General features: G+C 45.9%; 1 protein-coding gene across 1 annotated transcript in view; it reads right to left on the bottom strand.

Moving 5' to 3' along the window:
- Positions 1–24809, bottom strand: part of Fstl1 (follistatin like 1) — a 58535-nt gene extending 33726 nt beyond the window's left edge. Inside the window, exons 1-2 of the mRNA XM_048422537.3 lie at positions 24633–24809; positions 24436–24492 (exon numbers count right to left, since the gene is read on the bottom strand). Of these exons, the coding sequence (XP_048278494.2) occupies positions 24436–24492; positions 24633–24794 (219 nt within the window). The 5' untranslated portion in view covers positions 24795–24809. The remainder of the gene's footprint in view (positions 1–24435; positions 24493–24632) is intronic.
- Positions 24810–25641: the final 832 nt, after the last annotated feature.

The raw sequence follows: 25641 nt of genomic DNA, 5'->3' as shown, positions 1-25641 counted from the left end.
GGTACAGACTGAAGACAATGTGCCCTTCCCCCAGAGTCTCCTGGTTGCGAGGAACACCTCTGCCATCCCTGAATGACGACTGACAGACCTCGGCTTACGCAGGCCCAATGGCGGCCACCTTAGCTGCTGTGATGTCATGACTGCCATGGCTGAATCATGCCCAGAAGACAGCATTTTGTAGGTTCTACCCTCCAACTTCTGGCTTTTGCTATCTTCCTGTCTCCTCTTCTACAAAGTTCCCTAGGAATTACACAGGGGATATCAATGTCCTGGTTAGGACTGGGTACTCGGCTGCTCCAAGAACCTGGAGTAGTCATGGATCTCTGCAGTCAGCACCATTCACTGCCATAGGATGACTCTTGGATACAGGTGAGCAGCATGTGTCTATGTTTACAGACAAATATTTCTAAAACAGTTCAGGAACATGTCAATCTAGCTACACAGTAGAGACTCACCATCTAGGACCTCAGAACTCCTCAACCATGGATTTTTGACTGGGATTACAGTGCCAGGCAGGAATTCCTACTTGACAGCCTATCGTTGACGTTTGCAGGATTCACAGTTGGTTCAAGTCATGGATGCCTATAGCAGTCTGTAGGCTTTTTGGGAACTCTGAAAGCTAGAGAGCCTGCAGGAAGCATCCACCTTAGCTCCAGTTTGATCTCTCTTCATCTTGCAGTGAAAGTGTGCGGTGTCTTCAGCAATAGGATCATTTCAACCAGTTCTAGTAGGAAAGGCAGTGAATGGCAAGAGCCTGTGTTGTTTCGGGGTGGGTGGGTTCTGGGCTCATCTGATGAATAACTCGTAAGGAGATAATTGGGTATTTCTCTTATATTTTTGGTTGTGAGCCTAGCCTTTAATGGCTGAGCCATCTCTCCAGCCTGAATATTTCTCATCTGAACTAGCCACACTGGATCTGTTATAGCTCCTTGGTGGCTCGAGAAGCCACTCATACTAAAGAGCACAACTCTCGACAGTGCTCAGCTCTGATCTTACTGAATCAGAGGAGGAGCTTTGAATGTTCTAGAAGGGTATATATAACTGAAGTCCACACATGATATGAAGATATGGGCAAGGCAGCAAACTGAGCTGTGTCTAGGAGCAAGATGTGGAAGGAAGGAACAGACTTCACAGTGGACCAGTGCCATGGGCACACAAGCCTCACTTTGACTCTGCTGTAAATGCCCAGAGTCCAGTTCCAGTCACAGGATGGTTTCCTCTATGAGCAAAATGCTGACTTCAGTGGGACAGCACAGCAGGTAACGGAGCTTGCAGACAAACCCGATGACCTGCGTTTATCCCTGAGTTCACATCGTCGAAGGAGGGACCTCACCAGCATATTGCTTTCTGACACGTACACACATGCCAAGGCACACACACCAATCTTTCCCACATAAGGAAATGAAAATGTCCAAAAATAAAAAGTTTGCTATTTTCTACGGTTAAACTTTGAGCAGCTTGGCTTGTGAACTGCCCCACGTGGATCACATAAACAAACGGCTAAATAAGCAACATATTTTGAGCTTTCATGAACATATTAGACAATAAGGTGGCTATGTGTTGTCAAAAACTTCCCTCTTTGTCATTTACGTGATTTTTTCTCTCTCCCTTTCCTTCTCTCTCTCTTTCTCTCTCTCTCTCTCTACACACACACACATACACATACACACACACACACAGGCACACACGCACGCATGCACATGTACACTATTAGTGTTTTGAGATTAAATCATTGAAAACACACGTTTTACTATTGGAACATTTCTGCCTTGCATTCTTCCCTTGGAGCAGCTGGGAAGAAAAAGCTGGAAAAGCGACGTGTGCTGCCCAATCAGCCCAGGCCCCAGCTCACAGGAAGCCTACAGAGCGATGGTGAGAACTCGGTTCCATTGCAGTAAAAACCTTCTATTTTTTTTTCAGGGAACAAAATCCCATGAGACCCTCATGTTGTACCAACAATGCACAAAGACCTCCTTCTGTGCAAAAGGCTGACGGCGGCTGTACTGGTTTTAGCTGCTACGGTCAGATCTGCATTTATGGAGGAAAAATATCCCAAGTACTATGTAACAGGAGAGTTCCAGAAACCACCACTCATTGCTTCTAACTGATCAACTCTGGAGAAATGCCACATATTTGACTGCTTTTGGTTACCCTAAGAGACCTCGGACGCCACTCAAAGGTGGAGTGACAGGCTGTGATAAGACAGGAAAAAAACTGATCTGTGGGTCAAATGTAAGAGTCTGGAAAGCCCGCTACCAGGAGAGCTGGGGGTTGGGAGGGGCAGCTCCCTGCTTCAGTGCTGTTCACTGTGTTGGGGGAGTCGTTTCCGGAATAAAGGAGTTCTTCCACGAGACCCACATGTGTCCATCTGGCAGCATTGGATGCTTTGTGCTTCTTTGTTTGGAGACATCACGCTCATGGCTGCAGTGACATGCGAGTGCCAGGACAGGAAGGACTTCCCCAAAGCGAGGGTCACAGTAAGTGGCAAAGTCAGGAGAGGGAGAGGGACTCGTAGGCTGCAGGAAGTCAGTCCACCAACAGCGGAATGTCACGCTTTATGCTGTACTCGGGGAGCATGCGCTTCCTCTGGGAATGGTGCCCAGTTACACCAGAATTCCTGAGCGTGGAAGTTAAAGAACAAAAATATTTACTACTCAGCTAGCCTCTGCTAAAATTCCAGCTTCTTTGGGACCCGAAAGGATTAGAATCCAGGAGTCTGATTAAGCAAAGTCACCATTGCTAGGATGCTCAAGGTTAAACAAAAGGGTCGATGGGGCAGGATGGTCAACCACTTCCCTTGGCACAGAGATGATGACACTGGGATTCAGAATAAAAGGCAGGGCACCACACTGCACAGGACCACAGCCTCATTAATCGTCCAGTTGGTGAGCAATGCCACCAGCACTTACTAGGCATCCATTGAGTAAACCATTATTCAATAAACACAGTTCTAGGGGGAGCTGGGGACTCTCTGGTAAGAGAAGCCAACAAGGGTTCTGTTTTAAGGAGCACGTGTTCTAGGAGGATGGAGAGTAAACAAACAAGAACAAGTCCATGTCACCTCGATGATGGAGGGCCGCATAGTACGGGTTACCGAAAGCTGGGGAAGAAGAGACCTTACCTCGTATGGACGGTTAACATCTGAAAACTGAAGCATGAGCAGGTCATGCACAGGGAAGGGAAGGTAAAGCAGGATGGGATGTGTTCTGCCTCCAGAGCAGGAAGAAGGCCACTGTGACTATGGTACACAGTACCACAGGAAGAGAAGGGGGCAAGGGGCTGGCAAAGGCCAGCGCATCGAGGGCCGTAAGGTCACTGAGAAGATAAATAATACAATAAGGGACATTGGAGGGCGGTGCACAGAAAGTGACACTGCAGATGGGGATTTTACCAAGGCTACTAGAGATGCTGTGCAGAGAAGCAGATGGCCAGGCGATACAGAGAAAACACAGAGCATCTAGGACGCTCCCGTAGTGATGCAGGCATGCAATGAGGGTGGCGGTGGAGACAGAGGACACTCAACACAGGTGATGCAATCCGACAGGAGAGCCTGTAGCAGGATTTGTTAAGAGACTGGTAATGAAAATAAGATACCAGAGAAGGCCGGATGTGGCACACACACCTTTACCCCTAGCACTGGGGTGGGTTTTAGATCAGCCTGGACTACACAGTGAGCTCAGGACAGCTAGAGCTACAACTTGAGACCCTGTCTTAATTCAGAGAGAATTCTTGAATATTTTCACCTACAGACAGAGCCATGTTGTTGGCTCCAACCTGAGTCATTCCCAGAAGACTTTTCCCCTGGACTTGCCTTTTCCAGATAGGTCCTGTATCATCCTCATGAAAGGGGTTCATTAGAAAGCAAGTTCTGCAAGGCCCAGGGTTAGACACAGATAAGCTCTGCTTGCAGAAGTTCGTTTGGATCACTCCTGGAGCATTAGCTTTGAAATATTCATGGCAGTAGGGCTCACACATAATCCTAGCATTTGAAAGCTGAGGTTGAAGGATGTTCCGTGAGTTTGAGGCCAGCCTAGGCTACAGAGTAATACCATGTGTGTGTGTGTGTGTGTGTGTGTGTGTGTGTGTGTGTGTGTGTGTGTTGGCGCTCCAACGTGGTCGGCTATCTCCACACAAAACCCGAGAAAGCTTGAAAAGGAACTCTAGATAAAAACAACAAAAACAAGAAAAGTTTAGCCGCATCACCTCCCCCTCCCCACCGGGTTTTGCTTGTTGGCGGTATGCTGCAGCTCCTTTAAGAGAGGTCTTCCTGATTCCGTGTTAGGCAGCTTCCTGGTTCACAGCTCTGACTCTTTTGGATGGTTTGCCTACAGAGCACTTGAATGGAGTTTGTGGGCCCAGATGCTTGTATGCTTGGGGTTAGGAGGAAAAGTAGCTGAGACCATGCCTGTGGCTCAGCGCCCCCCAACCTGGGTAGGTGACTGGATCAGGTCTGCTAGGAGTGCACAGGCAGGAGAGCATGGCGGATTCCAGCTGTCATACACAGAGATATGTCCAGGTCGCACAGTGCACTGCGTGGCAGATTTGGCTTTTACTCCGATAAAAAGGGTTTATTTGCTGCACGGTACTACCCAGAGTTGAGGTGGTGACGATGGCACCCACCCGGCGATCCTAGAACCTGCGGTGAACTACCTCCACCATATTTAAAGCCTGAGAGAGGTGAAGCCAGCACCCAGGGCCGCTGAGACCAAGTTGCTTAGCATTTTAAAAAGTACTCTTGGACAGAAAATGATTTCAGATACACAATAGAACAGATTCAGACATAAAAGACCTCTAAACGAGACACAATGTGTTTAAAAAATGTACACAGGCGGGGCTGGAGAGATGGCTCAGTGGGTAAGAACACTGATTGTTCTTCCAGAGGTCCTGAGTTCAATTCCCAGCAACCACATGGTGGCTCACAACCATCTGTAAAAGAAATCTGGTGCCCCCTTCTGGCCTGCAGGCACACATGCAGACAGAACACTGTAAACAAAATAAATAAATAAATAAATAAATCTTCTTTAAAAAAATGTACATAGGCTTGGGAAAAATAATAAGCCACATAAAGATGTAATATACACAGAGAGTCTGGATTGTGTATATTATTGTGTTTTCTTTGAATTTTTTGACTGTTAAAGAGACAAAAGACCTTTTATTGTATGGGCTGCTAAGCTAAGCTAAACCAATATATATATACTTTAAAAGTATCCTGTCTTCAAAATTTGGGTCTAAGGATATGTTGCTTTGGAAAAGAGGTTCTTCTTTTGTTTCCACAGAAGATGAAAACCTGTGAATTCATTCCAAGCTAATGTGGTTTGATGGATCAAGACCCCCTGAAAGGTCGTCTCTTGAATGCCCCTCAAAAAATTACTTCTCCCAATAAACAGCAGAAAGCAGTTTGAAGAGAACCACACCCATATTCCCAAAAATTGTTTATAAATGTTTGTTTATATTTAAAGGGGGATATGCTATAGAGATTTGCATTAGTATGGATTTTGGTTTATTGATATAAATTTAAGGTCAATTTTGTTATACTGTGTGTATATATATTTCTGCTCTTGATTAAGGTATTGTGTTTATGCAGCTTATTTAAAAATGTAATGTATAATTAAGAAATATAGGTTAATAAATAATCACTTATAATAGTCAAGCTTGTAGTCATGTTAGTTGAGTTTTCTAGATATATAGATATATTTCATTTAGATAGGTATTCTTCAAATCTTTTAGAGACCTTCAGAATATGTCATTTAAATCTTTTAAGAAGTTAGAACTTTTCATGACAGTGAGACACATCTGCTCCTGGCAGCACCAATTACTTCAAGAGGATGATGGGCATTGAAGAGGCTCCTTATGGAGTTTGTTAGCCATTTTGGAAAGAAATTGCTCTTTCCTGGACTGCTTAATGGTTATGTTGGGTGGACTGGACATGCAGGACCCACAGAGAAATGACTGCTGAACTTGCCTAAACAAGAGATGGTCCTTTGGGGTTCCTGCTTCATGGAGTCTGCTAGACATTCTGCAAGACACAGAAGAAAGTGACTGACAAACTGCCAATACAGGCAGAACTGTCTTTGAAATTTCCTGCTTCATGGAAAAATCTGCTGGGTACTATGGGCCTGCAGGCTGAAGATGGATGCCCCAATGGTACAGAAGAACTTTGGGTGACTGTACAGGCAGTGGGATGTCTCTGTCAATTCTAGAGTTTTGGAAGTTGCTTATAATGCACATCCTGTTTACTTAGTTAATATCATATCCTTCTAGAATCTTTGATGGAGTTGAAAAATTTATAGTTAGAGTTTTCCTTAGTTTTTATAAAAGATAAAGTATATATAAGTATTGTAGGGGGCTGGAGAGATGACTCAGTGGTTAAGAGCACTGGCTGCTCTTCCAGAGGTCCTGAGTTCAATTCCCAGCAACCACATGGTGGCTCAAAACCATCTGTAATGAGATCTGGCGCCCTCCTCTAGTGTGCAGGCATATATGCAGGCAGAACACAGTATACATAATAAAAAAATACATCTTTAAAAAATATAAGTATTGTAACTGTAATTCTTACTTGATACCTGTTTTGCTATGTGTAATTCTACTATGTTAAAATTAAAATCTTCCTTTTTATATTGACAGAAAAGGGGGGCTGATGTGGGATTCCCCTCTGTATGCTGTGAATACCATTGATTAATAAGGAAATTGTCTTGGCCTGTTGATAGGGCAGAGTAGAACTAGGCGGGAAAAACTAATCTGAATGCTGGGAGAAAGGAGGCGGAGTTAGGAGAAGCCATGTAGCCTGGCCAGAGACAGATGCCAGATAGAACTTTACCCAGTAAACCATAGCCATGTGGTGATACACAGATTAATAGAAATGGGTTAAATTAATATGTAAGAGCTAGTCAATAAGAAGTTAGAGCTAACAGGCCAAGCAGTGATTTAATTAATACAGTTTCTGTGTTATGATTTCGGGAGTCTGGGCAGTTGGGAACCAATAAGTGGCCTCCATACTACATGTATGCATGTATATATGTATCTCTGTGTGTAATTTATGCTAGGTTTTGAAATGGTGTTCTGTGGAGAAACGGTTGAAATCATTGTAAAGCACTGCTTTGTCTTCCTCTTCACATATTCTGATACTGGTGAAGTTCTGTAAAGTCCTGTACTTAAAAACCATTTAGTGTAGCACAGACTTTAACATCGCACAATACAGTCCAGGGTTAGGCTTCGTGCCTTTTCCTGCAGTTCTACGACCTGCCAGAACTGAAGAGGTCTCAATTGTCTACCTTCTACAAGACACTTTGGATCTCTCGCCTCCCTGGCCACACACCATACTGATGCTTTTTAAATTCCCAGAAGCATCATTTCTCCTTAAGCTTCCTCTCAGACCCTATCTTAACTTTGCAAAATCAACCCACCCGCCCAGGTATCATTCCAACCATTCATCCCATCCGCAGTGGTCAGTGTTCTCACAGCTTATATCAGGAAACACTGACGGCAGATCAGCAATTCTTCACTGGAGCACTCCTCCTTTGCCACGGCAAAGGCGGCAATGGCGTTTCCGTCCTGCACCACAACTGCTCTCCTTTTCCCCATCCTCCTCCTCGTCATTTTCTACTTTCCCGTTTTTATTACTGTGTAAAGCATTGGCTTTCACTACGGCAGCTTCATACAGACTTTGACATTTCTGTTGCTCCTCGCTCCCCCCCTCATCCTCTTCTGTCATTCTCCTTCCTCCCCACAGCGGTGCCCATTCTGCCTTCATGCTTCCTCTCTGAGCTTCCAAGCCCCCGTTTCTAGGACAAGACCATGGAACAGTTGGTGCTTTGGATATCCCAGCCACCGAAGTTCTTAACCTTTCTTTCTCCCACAAAGGGAACTTTATGGCTTTCTGAATATGGCTCCTATCACATCTGAGGTCACAGGTCCGCAGTCTAGGGCCTATGATAGCATCCAGGTGCCCAGGAGCCAAACACACTCTCACTCCACATGAATGAACACGCACTCACACACACATCACACACACACACACACACACAGTCAAAACACCAGCCAGCCACGCAGAAAGCCAGCCCTGCCCCACTCTCTAGCACAAGCAAAAAGAAGACATTTCGTATAATTAAAACCAACCACCTGAGAGTAAGGAGGTCTTTACATCCCAGGTCCCTGTGACATGAGTAATTAAGGTCTCCAGGACAATGCCATTTACAATGAGCACAATGACAGCAGCACCTGTAAAAATAATCCAGCCAACCAAGGGAACAGCCTGTGAGGAGAGCAGGCTCCTAATTAAACCACCATTCAGTGGAACAACTTAAGACATGAGGAGCCTTCTGTTTGATTAAATGTGTAAGGGGATTTTGAGGGGAAATACAATTTCCTAAGCTGTAAAATGACTGAACCAGTTCAAAATCCGTGAAAGTTAGTTATTCTAATGGGACTTTATATCACCACTATGGCTTTCAGGGGGGATTAAAAATGCCTAAAAGATGATATTGAATGCATAACAAACAGTCAGTGCCGCATCTCACCCAGATCAAACTATACAGGGCCCTTTTGTAGAAAATAAACAGACCTTTCCCCAGTTATATTTCTAGGAGAAAGCTGTTAACTTTATAACTGCCCTGGAAGTAATATGGCCCCTTACAAAAAATAGGAAATTTTATCAAAAAATAAGGAGCTGGCTGGGAAGTGGTGGCACATGCCCTTAATTTCAGCACTCGGGAGGCAGAGGCTGGTTTATCTCTGTGAGTTTGAGGCCAGCCTGGTCTACAGAGTGAGTTCCAGGACAGCCAGAGCTGTTACCCAAAGAAAACTTGTCTCAAAAAAGAAAGAGAGAAAGAGGGAGGGAGGGAGGGAGGGAGCGCTGGAGAGAAGGCTCAGCAATTAAGAGTGCATGCAGGGTTTTCAGTTCAAATCCTGGTACCCATATCAGGTGGCTCACCTGTAAGTACAGCTTAGGGAACCAACGCCTCTGACCTCCATGGTCCCTTACACACAGAGACACAGACAAACACACACACACATAAATAAATAAAATTAGAAAAGGAATAGACTGAAGTTATTAACTGGAGTTATTAGGGACATAACCTCAGCCCTGGCAACCCCTAAGATATGCCAGGCTGGGTCTCCCATCCTCAATAAGCCAATCAACAAACAAGCAATAGTGGAAAGTAGAAAAAGGAGATTTCTTCAACGAGGCTACATTAGGAAGAGTATCATTACCCCCCCCCCGCCCCTGCCCCGCAAGTCCACTGTTAGGGTCCTAGTGATATTTAGGTTTTAACAGATGACATAAGGTGTGCTAAGGAGTCCAGATAAAGATGGGGTCCTTCTCCCCATCACTGGCTCCGGACACTACCACCAAGTGATCTGACAAGTTGTAAGAACTGTGAAACATCTCCTAGGAGACAAGGTCCCCTCCCTTCTGGCTACCACCAGGCTTCAGCTTTTCCCACCATGAGCTTCCTGGAGCAAGTCCATTCTCTCAGGGCCAGTTATTTCAGCATTCTCATAGCCAAAGGGTAACGGTCACACAGGGAAGACTGCACGTGACACATCCAACCTTAGCAAGCGCCTGGACTCGAGCCTCACTCTCCTTCTTTTGCTATCTTCTGGAAGGGAACTGAGGAAGCCAAAGCCAGCGGGTCTTCCTTGGCCGGGGTCCTCCTGATCCTCAGCCAGGTCGTGCTGCATTGCAGCAATCTTGCTGAGCAAGATGCAGACACTGACTGATGCAGAAAGGGAAAGTCTTGCCTTTAAAATAAATGCCTACCCAGGGATTCTGATTCCGTGCATGCCTGTCAGCAAAGTCAAGGCAACACGGGCTGAGACAGGAAAGGAAGTGGAAAGTGAAGGAGAAAAGGGGGAGGAACCAGGCATATTCACATTCCTGAGATTCTCAGGACCAGAGGAGCCTGGAGCTTCTGGGTAGCCTGGTCCTGCCCTAGTTGAGTGCAGCATTATAGTTGCAGCATTCTGAGAAACCTGCTCCCACCAGGCACTGGTGCATACATGTTCTCTCCGAAAGACGCTTTTGGGAACTAAGCTGGGCCAGCGAGAAGCTATGAAGCTTCCCTGGGCCCTCACGGCCGAGGCTGCATCAGTAAAGGGGGCTTGGGTGTGTGAGCATCTGTACATCCGCTTTACTACACAGTAGCTGGTCCAGCAGGAATCCCTCCTCTATCAGGACCACCCCAAGTTTTAAATGATCCAAGCATCCCTGTGACAGTGACCAGGAACTCCTCTGGGCAGTCTTTGAGTTCCTTATCCATTTTCATGCTGTCTTATAAATGTTATGCCCCAAACATGGATCTCTCTCCGAACTTAGTTGGTTTAACTAATTGCAGGCATTTTTGGTTAAAATGGGATGATTGGCTGACTGAATGAATGACATCTGGGTTCACTAGTAGTCAAGTTTCATAGTCACAAAAGTAAGCACTGTACCTAGGCTTGGAGTGATGACATGGCGGTATAGCAGCAGTCACACAGTGAAATAACTAAGCAGAGGGAATTCCAATACACACTTGCCCCTCTCCATTAGTTCCCATAGGAACTTGTTGTCGAGGCTAAGCCTTACTATGGGATACTGGCAGATGACTGTGCTCCCCCAGGGGTGAAATTTAAGTCAGTATGCATGGGTGTGCATATGACAGTTGCATGTGCAAATGTGTGTCCATACATGTTCTAACCTGTACAAGAACCCTTTTAGGAAGGACACAAACAGTGCATGAGTAGTCTCTATTCTGAACCAGAAGTCGGGGCAATTGAGCACCTGGCTATCTACTAGGGCTTGGAAACAGGAGCCAAGACAGGGCACCAAACATCAGTGGGACTGAAGCATCCATGTTGACCTTGGCTTCCTTACTAAGGCCATCCCAACAAGTCACTTGATTTCATTGAGTATGTCAGAGGCAAAAAAAACCCAGTGCCTGAGACAGCCACAAACACTCAACACTGACTCATAGATCAAGGCCAGGGGACCAAGGCAGGAGGCAAGAAGAATTCCAAGCAACTTTTCTACACAGCTATTTTGTAAGCCATTTTTTTTTTTAAAAAAAAGGAAAGTGTGAAGGTTTGAAAAAAAAATCAAAAGAAAGTTGTTTGTGTCAAGAAATCTCACACTGAGCAGTGATGGTGCACATATCTTTAATCCCAGCACTCAGGAGGCAGAGGCAGGCAGATCTGTGAGTTCGAGGCCAGCTTGGTCTACAAGGCTACACAGGCTCTCTGTGTAGAGAAACCCTGTCTCAAAAAAACCAGCCAAACCAAACCAAAATCTTAAATTGTACTCTTTGGAATTTGTCTTATTCTGTACTTTTTTTAAGGATTTTTTTCTCGATCCCAAGGGGATTTGGCACCTCTCATTTCTTTCTTGGTGTTCATACATAGTTGACACTTGAAGTAGAAAACCAAATGACTTTTATTTGTGGAGTAATCAGGATTCAGGGTTCTGGGGCACAAAGATTCTTCAGACACCAACCACATCCTGGACCTCTACGCTGCACTCAATACATAAGAGCAGGACCCAGGGGGTATCCTGTTTCCCTTCATTCTGTGTTCTTACTCCTTAGCCAACCTCTTTCCAATGGTCCCCAAGATGGAAAGTTAAGGCAGGAACTAATCAAATACCCTTCTTCCTCTAAACAGAGTATTTTGACAACCCAAAGTGGGTGGACTGTAAACTGCAGTTCACTCTCACTCCTTTTGGGGGATGGGGTAAATGTCTGTCTCAGTTCCCCCTTGGGGTGCCATTGAGTTATTCACTCCAGTCTCCTCTGGGCAAAGACAGAGGCTTCCTCGAGCTAGCTTCCACCAAGGGCACTTCTCAGCCACATCGTCAGCCAGTACTTCTCAGTTCAGAACCTCACAAGGCAGCTGAGTCCTGGGCAGGCTCATAGCCAGACACTCACTGGCTTCCTACATGTGTGGGTACATGCCAGTCCCCCAAGACAACTCAGGGCTGACTTTGAGAAAGGCAGGAAATGAGCAAGGAGAGGAACCAGTACGAGCACGGCTGAGGCAGTCGGGGCTGCAGAGCCCTGTGGGCTGCTGGGAAGGCTCAGTGCCAAGCAGACGCTGTCTAGACTTTAGCTGGCCTCTCCCAGTGGAGGGGCGAGTGAGGGAGGAGGGGAGCCAGGCCAGAAAGCCTGTAGCTCTTTGTTCAGCTAATGCAAACATATGACACAGCCTGACAGGCTCCAGGCTGGGGGCTCACTCTATCTAAGACACTTCCTTCAGGGGCTGGAATCCAGCTATAGGCTGAGGGAGGTTCTGGCAATCCATCCATCAGAGGGGAGCTGGGGGTGCTTCTCTTCATTCCTGAGGACCCCTAGTTCCCCCACGGAAACTGAAGTGAGCAACAGCCAAAAGAGGCACACTGTAGGGGTGAAGGGCCGTATTTTAAAGTTCTTTCCAGTGTGTTGTTTTAGCTTGTCCTTATGAAGAACTAGCTTTTGATGGAGGTCTCAAACCTCTGATGAAAACAGTTGATTAAAACTGGTACAGATGTAGAAATGGCCACCGCTGTCCCATAAGCTCCTGACTCTGAGGTAATGCTGGCTTTAGGAGGCTTTACTAACCAGTCGGTAGGGGCCGGGGCCTTTTCTGCTGGGTGGCAGAGGGGGTCTGTGTCGGGAGACATGGCTCGGTGAGTATAGTGCAGGATAGAACTGGCCCCATCGGCCCCTCATCCAGGTGTCTGCGTAACAGACAATCATACTTAGCAACTAGATTGGAGGTCAGAGCTGTTTCAGTTAGCCTCATGTGGTATGGAAGTTCTGAATACATCTCAAGGACACCGAGACTGCCTGAAAATATCTTGAGTCACTGGTCATTAGCTGCCAATGTTCCCACACAATAACTGCAGTTCAGCATGCGTCCGAGAAGCAGCTGGGGCTGGACTCAAGCGCGGATCATGACCACATCCACGTGGTTGGAGTGGGTGAGGCAGCAGCATCAACTCAGGTACCAAAGCCATCCAGCCACTGGGACTGTGCGGAGTCCACACCACCAGCAAAGTCCTGGTGTTTCAGATTCTGACTTCCAGAAACAAGACACAGTCGCAGGGGCTTCAAGCCCTGGGTTTACATCCTGCCCCTAGCTGATGTGGGGTAACTGAGTAGTTTCTTCATGGGTAAAATGAGGATTAGAATAGCTACTTCTCAGTGTGTGAGAATTAAGTAGAAGTTCCTTCATTTTCTGCCCCTTTCCAAGCTCAGCACGGGGAGATTCTTCTCAGCCCGGTCTTACTGTTTCTCACACTGGACCATTCTGAGGCCGTGTGTGACTGATGGTCCGCCTACTTCTCCCACTAGACCGAAGGCTCCTGTGACCAGGGCCTTCACCAGCATGAGCTTAGTACCCCACAGGGGGCACAAATGTGAAACCTTTGCCTCCCCTCTTTCCTGTAGACATTGAAAAAACAGACTGTATCGGACGAGTGATAAAAGCAGTGTGTATGGCTTTGCCGGTTTAAACTGTGTGAAGGCAAGCAGGAGGTCTGTACAGATTTTGTCAGCTCCTAACACAGACCAGGCCTTTCAGGGTGATGTAGAAGGGAAGCAGGGGGAATGTGAGAAGGAAAAGGCTAGACAGAAAGGAGGAGAGAGCATGGGAAGATGGCAGCGAGGAACCCTGGCCTGGGACTAGGTAGCTGTGAGGGCAGAAGGGGAAGTCAGGCTGGGCTCAGATGAAGCCACGCTTTTGTAGTAGGACTCTGGGTTCCCTCAGAGAGTCAGTGCGGTATTCCTCACTATCGGGGAACACTTCCCAGGACCCCCATGCCACCAACTATTTTACTACTCTACACTGTCATTTAATAGCAAAAGCACTCTGCAATAGAGTCTGTTTAAAGAACAGGTTTGAAGGCCAGACATGGTGGTACAGCTGTCATCTCAGCATTTGGGAGGCAGAGGCAGGAGCGAGGCCAGTCTGAGGTGCACAGCAAGATTCTGCCATGGTGTGGGAGGTCCTTCTGTCTATGGGTTGCTTTTATTGGCTAATGAATAAAGAACTACTTTGAGCCTATAGCAGAGCAGGGTAGGGAGGAGCAGAGATAGGCAGGGAGGACTAAACTCCCTGGAATGCTGGGAGGAAGAAGGGCAGAGTCAGAGAGAGACACCATGGAGTCGCCAGAGTCAGACATGTCGAATCTTTGCCGGTAAGCCACTGCCACATGGCAATATACAGAGTAATGGAAATGGGTTAAATAAGAGTTAGTCAATAAGAAGCTAGAGCTAATGGGCTGAGCAGTGTTTTAATTAAAACAGTTTCTGTATGATTATTTCGGGTCAAAGCTAGCTGGGCGGCCAGGAACCAACAAGCGGCCCCCTCCTCCAACAGATTGGCACCCAACGTGGGGCCAACTGTGTAATTATTTCGTGGCTGGGCAGCCAGGACCAACTCCTTGCAACACTGCCACATGGGCTGGGGGACAAGCTCAGTGGCAGAGCTTTTGGCTAGGTTGGGCTAGGCCTAGGAGTCAATGCTTTAGCATAACTAAAAACAGGTAAAGAAAACAGGCAAAACAGACTTGGAGATACCTAGTTTGAGAACAAGAGACAATGAAGGAGGAAACTTGAGGATCCAATGACAAGGAAATGGGAAAACACCATAAAGAAGAGACAGCATCTCAGATAGAGCTCTCTACAAAATGCAGCCTCAGCTGACATTCTGATATAGAAAACAAGCTTGGGAGGCAGAAAGGATACCGACTGCCTGGGGCAGTCTCTGGAATTAGGGATCGGAAGGGGCCACACCTCTCACGGCTGCATTTCAGAACTGTCTAAACCCGAGGCAAGAGGTCAGGAAGGGCTGGTACTCATTCCAGGGATCCCCGATGGCTGGCCCCATTCGGGCTGCACACCATTTGTGAGGGAGGCAGCACCTCCAGGAAAAGACCTGTGTAGTCCTATGAGTCTCACACTGCTGCTAATGGAAAGACACGTGTGAAGTAACTGATATCACACCCCAGCAAGGGCCCGAGGCTTCTGCAGATTAATAAGTCATATTTATTAAGTATCATTGACGGATGCAGAAAAGACTGGGAAAAGGCAATTTTTTCCTTAGATGCAGGATTTTAATTTAAAAAATAACAAAGGAGAAAACAGCCACTTTCCCTAACATGAATTCAAATATTCCACTAAACACAGACAGATAGACACACACACACACACACACACACACACACACACACACTATGTACACATGCATGTGCTTGCAACACAACATAGCTTTTGCCATATATTACGTGATTCATTTGGCAATGGCCTGAGTGGTCACAAACAGTGCCTTGATTATTCAGGACACAGGACGTATCAGGCAGCATAAATTCCAGCTTATTCCTGAAAATGGTGAAATAGTGATTACTTCCAAATGAGGACATAAAAAGTCCGTGAAGAGATTACATGAAAATCTTTCAACCATGGCAGAAAATGCAAATTTATAGGCTATATTTTTGCATTATAACCACCCAGAGAACATTCTATTAGCAAGTTATTGCCAGACTCTGCTAATGCAGAAGCTGCTATCCGTGACAGTAGCCTCTCTTCCAGTCTGAAGCAGAGCAAGCGTGTATTTCACCAGGGCAGCCAAGAAAACTCTTATTGCCAGTCTTCGCTGATGGCCAACATGATGGGCTTGGCTCACTTTAAGGTGTTTACAGTAACTCAAACAACGTAGATGCTTGGGCCAGAAACCAGTAAGGGGCTTCTCTTGACACTTCCCACCTCAGGTCCACCATCTCTTGTTCTCTACACCAGTCACACCGTTCTGAACTCACCCTTCCTATTATCCTAGTTTCGGTTCAAATCTGTCAGTGCTTGCTAGACTAGACTGAGTATTCCAGTGGGGATGACAAACAGCTTTCACCTCACACGGAGACTGACTAATTGCTAGTGGCTGTACAGAATACTGTTGAATAAGATTTTCAAACCTCCTCTGAATTCAGCAGGAAAGAATTCTGTTATTGATTAGTAATGCCTGTCATGTCATGGATAGGGGCAAGTAAGGACTGCATGAAGGCTTTGCTCATGCCATCTTGGCAAGCCATTTATTCCAGTGTTGGGGGTACTTATTTTCACTGCCTATAGAGTTCATTAAAATCATCACGTTACTGAGTTGATCAATTCCCTGGGAGCTATAGAGCATCATCCAACATATTCTCTCAAAGCAAGCCCTGTTCGTTCTCCTCTTTCAGTATTTCGTCTAGGGTCTTGACGTCATGAGGATTCCTGTGACCATTTCCTTTTCCAGGGAGAATTTATCCTCCTAATGCTGTGCTGGGGAGGTGGCTCAGCAGGAAAGCACTGGCCATGCAAATGTGAGCAACAGAATTCAGATGCCCAGAACCCACACAAATGCTGGATAGACATGGTGGCCCGCCTACAAGCCTGGCACTTTGAAGACAGATACAGAATCCCTGGAGCAAGTCCTATCTAGTCCTAGCTTTAAGCTCTGGGTTTAATTGAAAGACCCTGGCTCAGTTCATAAGGTGGAGCGCAAAGGGGGAATACATCCGGCATTGATCCTGGGTCTCCACACACATACAGACACACACATATGCATGACATCCCATTAAGTGTTCACATACATGCCAACACTGACCTGTACACACAGATCACATGCACATAACATGAGAACAAAATCACCTTCAGCCCCACCACTTACAGGTAAGGTTTTGAGCACAGCTCAGAGGGGGCACCTATGCCTGTGCCCTCCCTCTCCTACCAGTTGTCATGGCAGTTCTAAGTTTACAGCTGTTCTAAATAACACAACTGGCATCTTATGAAGACTCGCCTTGAATAGAATAATCAACTACACATTCATGCAAATACTTCCATAACATCTGAGTTGCAAGACTCCTGAGAGAATTAATCAACCTTTGCACTGATTCATTAAAAACTCATTATTGCTAAAACGTGGACTAAAAATTTGCCAAATGTTGCTAGACACCAAGAGACTGATTGAAAGGAAACCCCTGATGGACAAGGAACGATGAAGTGTGCTCTAGGCCAAAGCCGTGCACACTGTTTCTAGTATGAGGCTTTTCTACCCTGAGCTTACAGCCTTTCTTCACCAACGCCGTCTGTCTTCACTGGGGAGTGGCTACCCGGGAAGGTCTGGATAGAAGTTTATCAAGTTACACATTATAGATGTGCCTATTTTACTAATGTAGAGGAATTTTCATGGACAGGGGAGATGGCTCAGTGGTTAAGAGTACTTGTTCTTGAATAGGACCCAGGTTTGATTCCCAGCACCTACGTGGTGGATCACAACCATCTCTAACTCCAGGACCAGGGGATCTTATGCCCTTTTCTGATCTCCAAGGTACACAGGGGGTGAACAGACATAAAGGCAGGCACAACAGTCATGCATATAAAATAAATATATCTTTTTTAAGGTGGGAATTTTCAAAAGAATTATGGAAGGACCTCTCAGATCCTTCCCCCCTCCCAATCCTCTCTCTCTTCCTCTCTTTTTGAGGTAAGTTCTTACCATGCAGGTCTGGCTGGCCTAGAATTCTCTATGTTGACCAGGATGACCTCAAATTCACTTGCTAATTATGTTATTCTAATCTACATTTTATCTGTTAGCACTTAAGGTTCCTGGACCACCAGTGGACCTCAAGGAATCAGAGGGCAGAGACCAAGCCTTGTACATCATGCTGGATTCTGCTCTGTGCACGGGTGCAGGACAGCTTGTCCTGAACCAGACAGTTGTCTGATGGAAACAGTGAAGGGAATCCCGGTGTCACTCATGGCTCACTCAGGGAACTATCCTTGCCAGAGCCACGGGGGTTGGAATTGGGCGATCTGGGAAGACGTCAGCATTTAACTTCCAAGGTTGCTCACCACCTCACTTACAAAATGAACACATTCTTTTTTCTAAGAGCATGATATCTGATATTATGGAGCCAATAAAATAAGTGTCTGTTCAAAATATTCCCCTGGATGTCCAGCTGTTTGGAGAGGGAAAAAAAGAAAGAAAGAAAGAAAGAAAGAAAGAAAGAAAGAAAGAAAGAAAGAAAGAAAGAAAGAAAGAAAGAAGCCATCATGATTCCAATCCATCAGTGTGGTCCTGGGTATTTATAGCTCATCTTTTACTTTTTCTTCTTGCCAAGACCTGTGCTGCTGTCTAGCTGACCACTTCTTTGGGATATACCTCTGGGGTTCTTATAGCCACCTGAACCACAGTCCCAAGTCTCTTCCTAGGACAGCTCTTTCAGCTTGCTCCCACGAGCTTCCTGCCACCATACTCACTTTGACAGGAACTGTAACGGGTCCACCTTCTAGAGACACTGGCAGCAGCGGCGCCTCAATCCGCCAGGTGCTTGCCCATCTGTTTTGGCTATTCAGTGGTGCCTCTGCCATGTTTTAACCGCTCAGTTCCCAAGAGTGCCTTCAGAATCACAGCAAGTAGTTTATTTGCCACAGGATAAACAGGAGACGATTTTGGTGCTCGGGAGCTGCAGCTGGAGGGTGTGGGTTACACGGAAAGCTCAAGGACAGTTCTACAGAAGGCAGAGGTGTTCCCAGCCCTTCCCATCCTGGCAGAGACAGCCCTAGGGGTTAACTACATGCAGGTGGAGAGGTGTAAATGACACTAGGCCCTGTGACTTCCAAGGGACAAAGCCCTGACAGTCTGCTAGCTTGGCACATCTACAGCTAAGCAGAGTGCATCTGTCTGTAGAACTGTTGCTGCTTCTCCTCACCACTGTCTCAAGAGACACATTCCCAGCTCACAGCTCAAGTATAGATGCCCTACTGGAATGAGTGATCTCCTCTGTAAACCTGTCCTTTGTATATATAGTTTACAATAATGAGTTTTTAGACCTTGAATGCTGAGAACCACAGCAAAAATACGCCAGAGCATGCATAGAGGGGAATGCATGAAGAAACATTTGGACACTTATTAAGACTGTCCTTCCGGATCAAGGAGATACAAATGAGAAAAGAAGTCAAACTCTCACTATTTGCTGATGATGTGATAGTTTACATAAGTGACCCCAAAAATTCTACCAAGGAACTTCTACAACTCATAAACACTTTCAGTAATGTAGCAGGATACAAGATTAACTCAAAAAAATCAGTAGCCCTCTTTTACACAGATGATAAATGGGCTGATAAAGAAATCAGAGAAACGTCACCCTTCACAAAAGCCACAAATAGCATAAAATATCTCGGAGTAACTCCAATGAAAGAAGTGGAAGACTTGAATGACAAGAGCTTTAAATCTTTGAAGACAGAAATTGAAGAAGACACCAGAAAGTGGAAAGATCTCCCATGCTCTTGGGTAGGTGGAATTAACATAGTAAAAATGGCAATCTTACCAAGGCAATCTACAGATTCAAAGCAATATCCATCAAAATCCCAGTAAAATTCTTTACAGGCCTCAAAAGAATGGTATTCAACTTCATATGGAAAAGCAAAAAAAAAAAAAAAAAAAAAAAAAAAAAAAAAAAAAAAAAAAAGAGGATAGCTAAAACAATCCTAGGCAATAAAAGAACTTCTGGAGGCATCACAATCCTTAATTTCAAACTCTACTATAGAGCAATAGTACTGAAAACAGGTCAGTATTGGCATAAAAACAGACAGGAGGACCAATAGAACCGAACTGAAGACCTGGATTTTAATCCACACACCTACGAACACCTGATTTTTGACAAAAAAGCAAAAAATATAAAATGGAAAAAAGAAAGCATATTTAACAAATAGTGCTGGCATACCTGGATATCAGCATGTAGAAGAATGAAAATAGATCCATATCTATCACCATGCATAAAACTCAAGTCCAAATAGATCAAAGACCTCAACATAAGGCCAACCACACTGATCCTCATAGAAGAGAAAGTGGGAAGTACACTTGCACACATTGGCACAGGAGACCACTTTCTAAATAGAACCCCAGCAGCACAGACACTGAGAGAAACAATTAATGGGACCTCCAGAAACTGAAAAGCTTCTGTAAAGCAAAGGACATGGTCAACAAGACAAAACAACAGCCTACAGAATGGAAAAAGATCTTCACTAATCCCACAGACAGAAGTCTGATCTCCAAAATATACAAAGAACTCAAGAAACTGGTCATCAAAAGGATAAATAATCCAATAAAAAAAATGGAGTACAGACCTAAACAGAGAACTCTCAACAGAGGAATCTAAAATGAAAGACACTTAAGGAAATGCTCAACACCCTTAGTCATCAGAAAAATGCAAATCAAAACAACTCTGAGATTCCATCTTACACCTACAAGAATGGCCAAGATCAAAAACACTGATGACAACTTATGCTGGAGAGGTTGTGGGGTAAAGGGAACACTCCTGCATTGCTGGCGGTAGTGCAAGCTGGTACAGCCCTTTGGATATCAGTGTGGCGATTTCTCAGAAAATTAGAAAACAACCTTCCTCAATGCCCAGAAATACCACTTTTGGCTATATATCCAAAGGGTGTTCAATCATACCACAAGGACATGTGCTCAACTATGTTCATAGCAGCATTGTTTGTCATAGCCAGAACCTGGAAACAACCTAAATGCCCCTTGACTTAAGAATGGATAAGGAAAGTGTGGTACATTTACACAATGGAGTACTACACAGCAGAAAAAAATGATGAAATCTTGAAATTTGCAAGCAAATGGATGGAGCTAGAAAACATCATATTGAGTGAGGTAATCCAGATACAGAAAGACAAATATCATATGTACTCACTCATAAGTGGTTTTTAAACATAAAACAAAGAAACCCAGCCTATACATCACAATCCCAGAGAACCTAGACAACAATGAGGACCCTAAGAGAACCATACATGGATCTAAAATACATGGGAAATATAAAATACACAAGCTTTCCTGAGTAAATTGGGAGCATGGGGGCCATGGGAAGGGGTTGGAGGGGAGGGGAGAAGCAGAAAGGGGAGCAGAGAAAGCTGTAGAGCTCAATAAAATCAATTAAAAAAAAAGATTGTCCTCCTAAAGCAGGCAGTTGGGCTATGTGTCCCCTCTAGCCTGCCATATGAAAGAAACTAAATTATACTTCTCACGATTCCAGGGGCACACAAGCTGATGCCTGAAATTCTCTAAATCACCCCTATATTGCATTACCAAAGCTTCCCAAAGAACTGTGGTCATTCCCAGTGGGAGGAGCCTGGAAAGAAAAAGCAGGCAGGTGTGATGGTTAATGCAAGTCCCCTCTCTGCTGCTGTCCCTCCCCAGTCTAGCCCTGTCCAATATGTGTAGATCTAGAGACATGCAGAGCTCTGAAGAACGTGTGTGTGTGTGTGTGTGTGTGTGTGTGTGTGTGTGTGTGTTCACATGGATGGGGCAGAATTCTGGTGGAGGCTGGCTGAAAAAAGACCCTGGTAGCAGAGACAAGGTGAAGGGAGGAGGGAGTAAACAGCCCCAACATTGTTACTCTGAGGTCCCAGGTATCATACCACTGGAAAATACTGAAAACAATGTAATACTTCTCCTTAGTGAGATTTGGTAATAGTTTTTCGAATGTAACCAAGTAGAATTTACACACTGGCCACCCTTCCTTAAAAAGGAACAGCTCTGTTTCTGAAAGTTGATTCCAAAGACTTTGGGTTTTTCAAAAGCCAACAGAAGTTGTAAAACCATCACAGTTTTTAAGAAGCGAATTAAATCCTTGGGTTTGATTATGACAGTGAAAAACACCAAGAAAGTTCACTTTATTTCCTATGTTTCATTTTTTGGGAGTTCAACAGTATTTGCACAATGGCCACAGATCTAAATTTTACTAAAATGGACTCATGCCAAAAGACTAGAAATACCTTATTTGAGTGTTTGCTGAATGTTCTTACGGTTAACAAGGGAAAAAAAATTGTCCTGCAAGCATCATTAACTGCAAATACAGTGTTTAAAATGTATGCCAAGTCACGTCTCCCATAGAGGGTTAATTTACTTTTCCGCCATGATTAGAGATGCCGTACTTAACACGTGCATTAAAACTTGCCAAGAGTTACCTGAAAGGTCAGGCAATAAAGGCTGGGTTGATTGAAAGATAATAATCCCTAATAAAGTGAAGTCATGAAACAGAGCATGGCTGTGGCTCCCGTCCGTGATCCGTCTTCATTGTGTGTGTGTCCGACTTCACTGCCTCTTTTCTGCATCAACTCCTTGGTTTGCATGCCTCAGCACCCCAACTCCCCCACCCTGCTGCACCAAGGTTTTGCCTGGGAACTGAATACTGGCTATTCTTCCATAGAGCTCCAGCAGGAAATTGCTGAGGGCCTGGCTACCTTGGTTGAGCGATTCCCTGCAGTGCAGTGGGTTGAGGAGGCCAGAGTGAAGGGCAGGTTACCTAGGACAGACCCCAGACCTTGGGGCACACAGCCTTGTGTGGAAGAGTCCCAGTCCTTTGCGGTCCTTACCTCTGCAAAGAGTTCCTGCAGCTTCACAAAGGGGTTGGCAATTCTTAACTGATTGTGAAACTAACCAGGGATTCACTTCATCTACCACAGAGCACAGCTGCCTTTTCTATATCCTCTATGTCATCACTATCGTATCGTCATCATCATCATCATCATCATCATCATCATCATCAGAGACAGGGTCCCACTATGTAGCTCTGGCTGTACTGGAATTTACTATGTAGACCAGGCTGGCCTCACAGATATCAGCCTGCCTCTGCCTCCCAAGTGCTAGGATTAGAGATGAGCACCCTGCAGGCCATCACAGGGATGGAGGAGTATTCTATAACCAGGACTGAAAAATATCGGGGCTATTTCCTCCACTCAAACTCTGAAGAAAAATGAATGAGGAGCAGGCTGGGGCTCAAGGAAGGTTTGCAGGGTAGTATGGGAACATACCGATCCACTTTCGGAGCGAATCAGTTATATGAACATAGACGGTTTAAGTAGTTCCTTAACTTTGTCCCTGCTCTGCCAGATGGAACTAGCAAAGCCCACCTCACAGGCTTTGAAAGGCTTTAGAAGAAATGATACAAGTGATACAAGCACCCAATGTCTGATGTCAAAATACCTGGCGGAATTCTAAGCCTTCATGATTACAAGTAGGGTCAGGCAGTGATTAAGAGTCTGGGGTCTGGAGCTAGAAAGCCTTAGCTCCAATCTTGCCCCCACTATTGTAACTGAAGGCATTTGATAAGTTACATAAACTTCTCTGACTCGGTTTCTCTATGATTGAAGTAGAATTTTCTTATAAGTAGTAGCTATCCAATAAATACTTGCTGCTTTTATTACAATGGAAGTAAAAATAGCTTGTTTCTACCTCAATCAATAATGCAGTGAATTAAAGAAAACATCAGTACAGAATGTGTCTTTTTTTTTGAAGAAAAAAGACTGCATGCATTTATGAATTCTGGGGCAGAATCAAGCTGTGATGTAAAGGGTGGGGCTAAACTGTAATATGAAAGAAAAACTCAAAGAAGGGCTATAAACCACCCACCAGGGAGCTATTTCTTTTGTAACGCACATTCCACTTCTTCTTTCTCATGCTTTTTAATTCCTTCCACATTTCCTGCCATAATTATCAAATGTTTAGTTTCTGACCTCACTCTTCTGGAGACTGGAGCCCAGGGAATTTAGAATTGTTTATTTTCTGCCCATAAACCTTTGAGTTAATGGAGGGGCTTGTGAGTGTAGGGTTTTGTTTGTAGTGTCTCTGGAAGGTCACTGGAGTTGAAAAGAAAACATTACAAGAAAGAAAGAAAGAAAGAAAGAAAGAAAGAAAGAAAGAGAGAGAGAGAGAGAGAGAGAGAGAGAGAGAGAGAGAGAGAGAAAGAGAGAGAAGAAAGGAAGGAAGGAAGAGGAGAGAGAGGGAGAGAGAGAGAGAGAGAGAGAGAGAGAGAGAGAGAGAGAGCTGCTGCATGTTTTAACTAGGAACCAGAGGCCCCGCAAAGGGCAGAACCCAGATTCTCACACTTGCTCAACAGAGTTTAAGGGAAAATTTGGACTGTAAAGGGCTCTAATGGAGCCCAGATAATAACAAAAAATCCAAGACATTTTACAAAGAGAAGACATTTTGGGGAATCACAATTCACTCTATAAAAGAGAAAGGAAATTTCATTCTGCTATTTTAAAAACCTTTTAAAACCTCCCCCACCAGGAAAAACTTGGAAAGGAAAAGTGCGTGACTATTCGCAGTTTCCTCTGAAGTGAACAGAAGAACTCAAGGCGCCTTTTTGAACTCTGGGGCTGCTCTCTGGCCGCCGCCTCTGCTTCTATCCGCCCAGTCTGTCCCCACTCTCCACTCCCCAGCCTCCCTCCATATTAGGCGTGGTGGGGCTCCAGCTTAATGGCCCAAACTACTTCAGAATTGAGATTTAAGTTTGTTAAGTAGAATTTCTGCTGGGAGCACTCCAGAATCCCACTCTATCGAAAAAGTGGGGATCCTCAGTCGCACCCCCAGAGAGCATCCCTGGGGCGCACGTCCGACCGCCAGGCGCGCAAACCCCAGAGATCAGTCACCTACCTCGCCGTGGACCAGGGCGACGGCCAACAGTGCTAGCGCCAGCCAGCGTTTCCACATCTGCGGAAGAGAGAATAGGGTGAGACTGAAGGTTCTGGGCCCCGCGCGGACCCTGGAAACTTCCTCGGGTCCCGCAGACTCGTTTCCTTCTCCCAGCACCCCAGCTTCCCGGAGCCACCCAACCTTCTCTCCGCACTCACCGTGCTCGGGTCCGGGGCTCCGGAAGGCGCGGAGCGGGGCAGAGAGCTGGAGTAAAAGGTGGGCTCGTCGCTGATCGCCAGGCTCCAAGGAAGTCCGACCTGGCCTCGCCGCCCCTTAAGACCCCTCCTTCCCCGCCCGTCGGCCCCCCAGCTCCTCCCCATTCTCCTCCCCTTCTGCAGCGCAACCCCGGCGGCTCCCGCTGCGCTCCCTCCTCCCGGCTCCCGCCCGGAGCCCAGGAGCTTCCAAGCACCGTTGGCATCCCTGTCCTCTCCCGGACCCACACCGAGAATCCTCAGGCACCTCAAAAGAAGACACGGGGTGTCTGTGTCTTGGGGGACCCTGCAACAAAGGCGGGGGGGGAGACGACCGCGGAAACCCCACCCCCGGGAGGGGCGCTGGCCTGCGGCAGTCCGGGTGACAGCAGGAACTAGTTGCGGGCTGCAGAACCGACCAGGTGGGCAGCACAGTGGGAGTCCATTCCCGGCCTGGGACTCGAACCTGAGCATTCCAGAGCCACCCCTCATCTCTGAAAGAGATAGAGAGAGCAGAGGATTCAAGGGTGCAAGTAGAAAAAAGTGGGCACTAGAGCCCAAGAAGGGCTGGTGAGCAGAAGGCTACTTTGCATTCATCTGTGAGTGTACTGGAGAGAGGGCATAACTGCCCCGCTTTGCTAAGAGCCTGAGTGCCACGTATTTCTATTATTCCCTCTAGGCCAGGAACGTGGTCCCCTCTCCCCCATCCACTCCTCACCAATGCCCCTGTTATAAGGCACCCTCGACATTTCTGGTCATGTCCATATTTGTGCATCCCGTGACTGTCTTCAAAGGTGTTCCACCTCTTTAAGGGTGCGGACCCACTACGTTAAGACTTCCCTGTCTTTGACCAGGAATGCATCTATGTCAACACTTCAGCCCCACTCCCCACCAGCTCAGGGGTTCCACTCATCACTCCTTCAGAGCTTGTCTCCCAACCCCTTGTGCCTTTCCCATAGCAGGGCTGTCACCATAA

This window comes from Myodes glareolus, chromosome 2 (genome assembly GCF_982192425.1).
Source record: "Myodes glareolus chromosome 2, mMyoGla1.1, whole genome shotgun sequence".
NCBI lineage: Eukaryota > Metazoa > Chordata > Mammalia > Rodentia > Cricetidae > Myodes > Myodes glareolus.
This window is presented reverse-complemented; position numbering and strand designations above follow the sequence as displayed.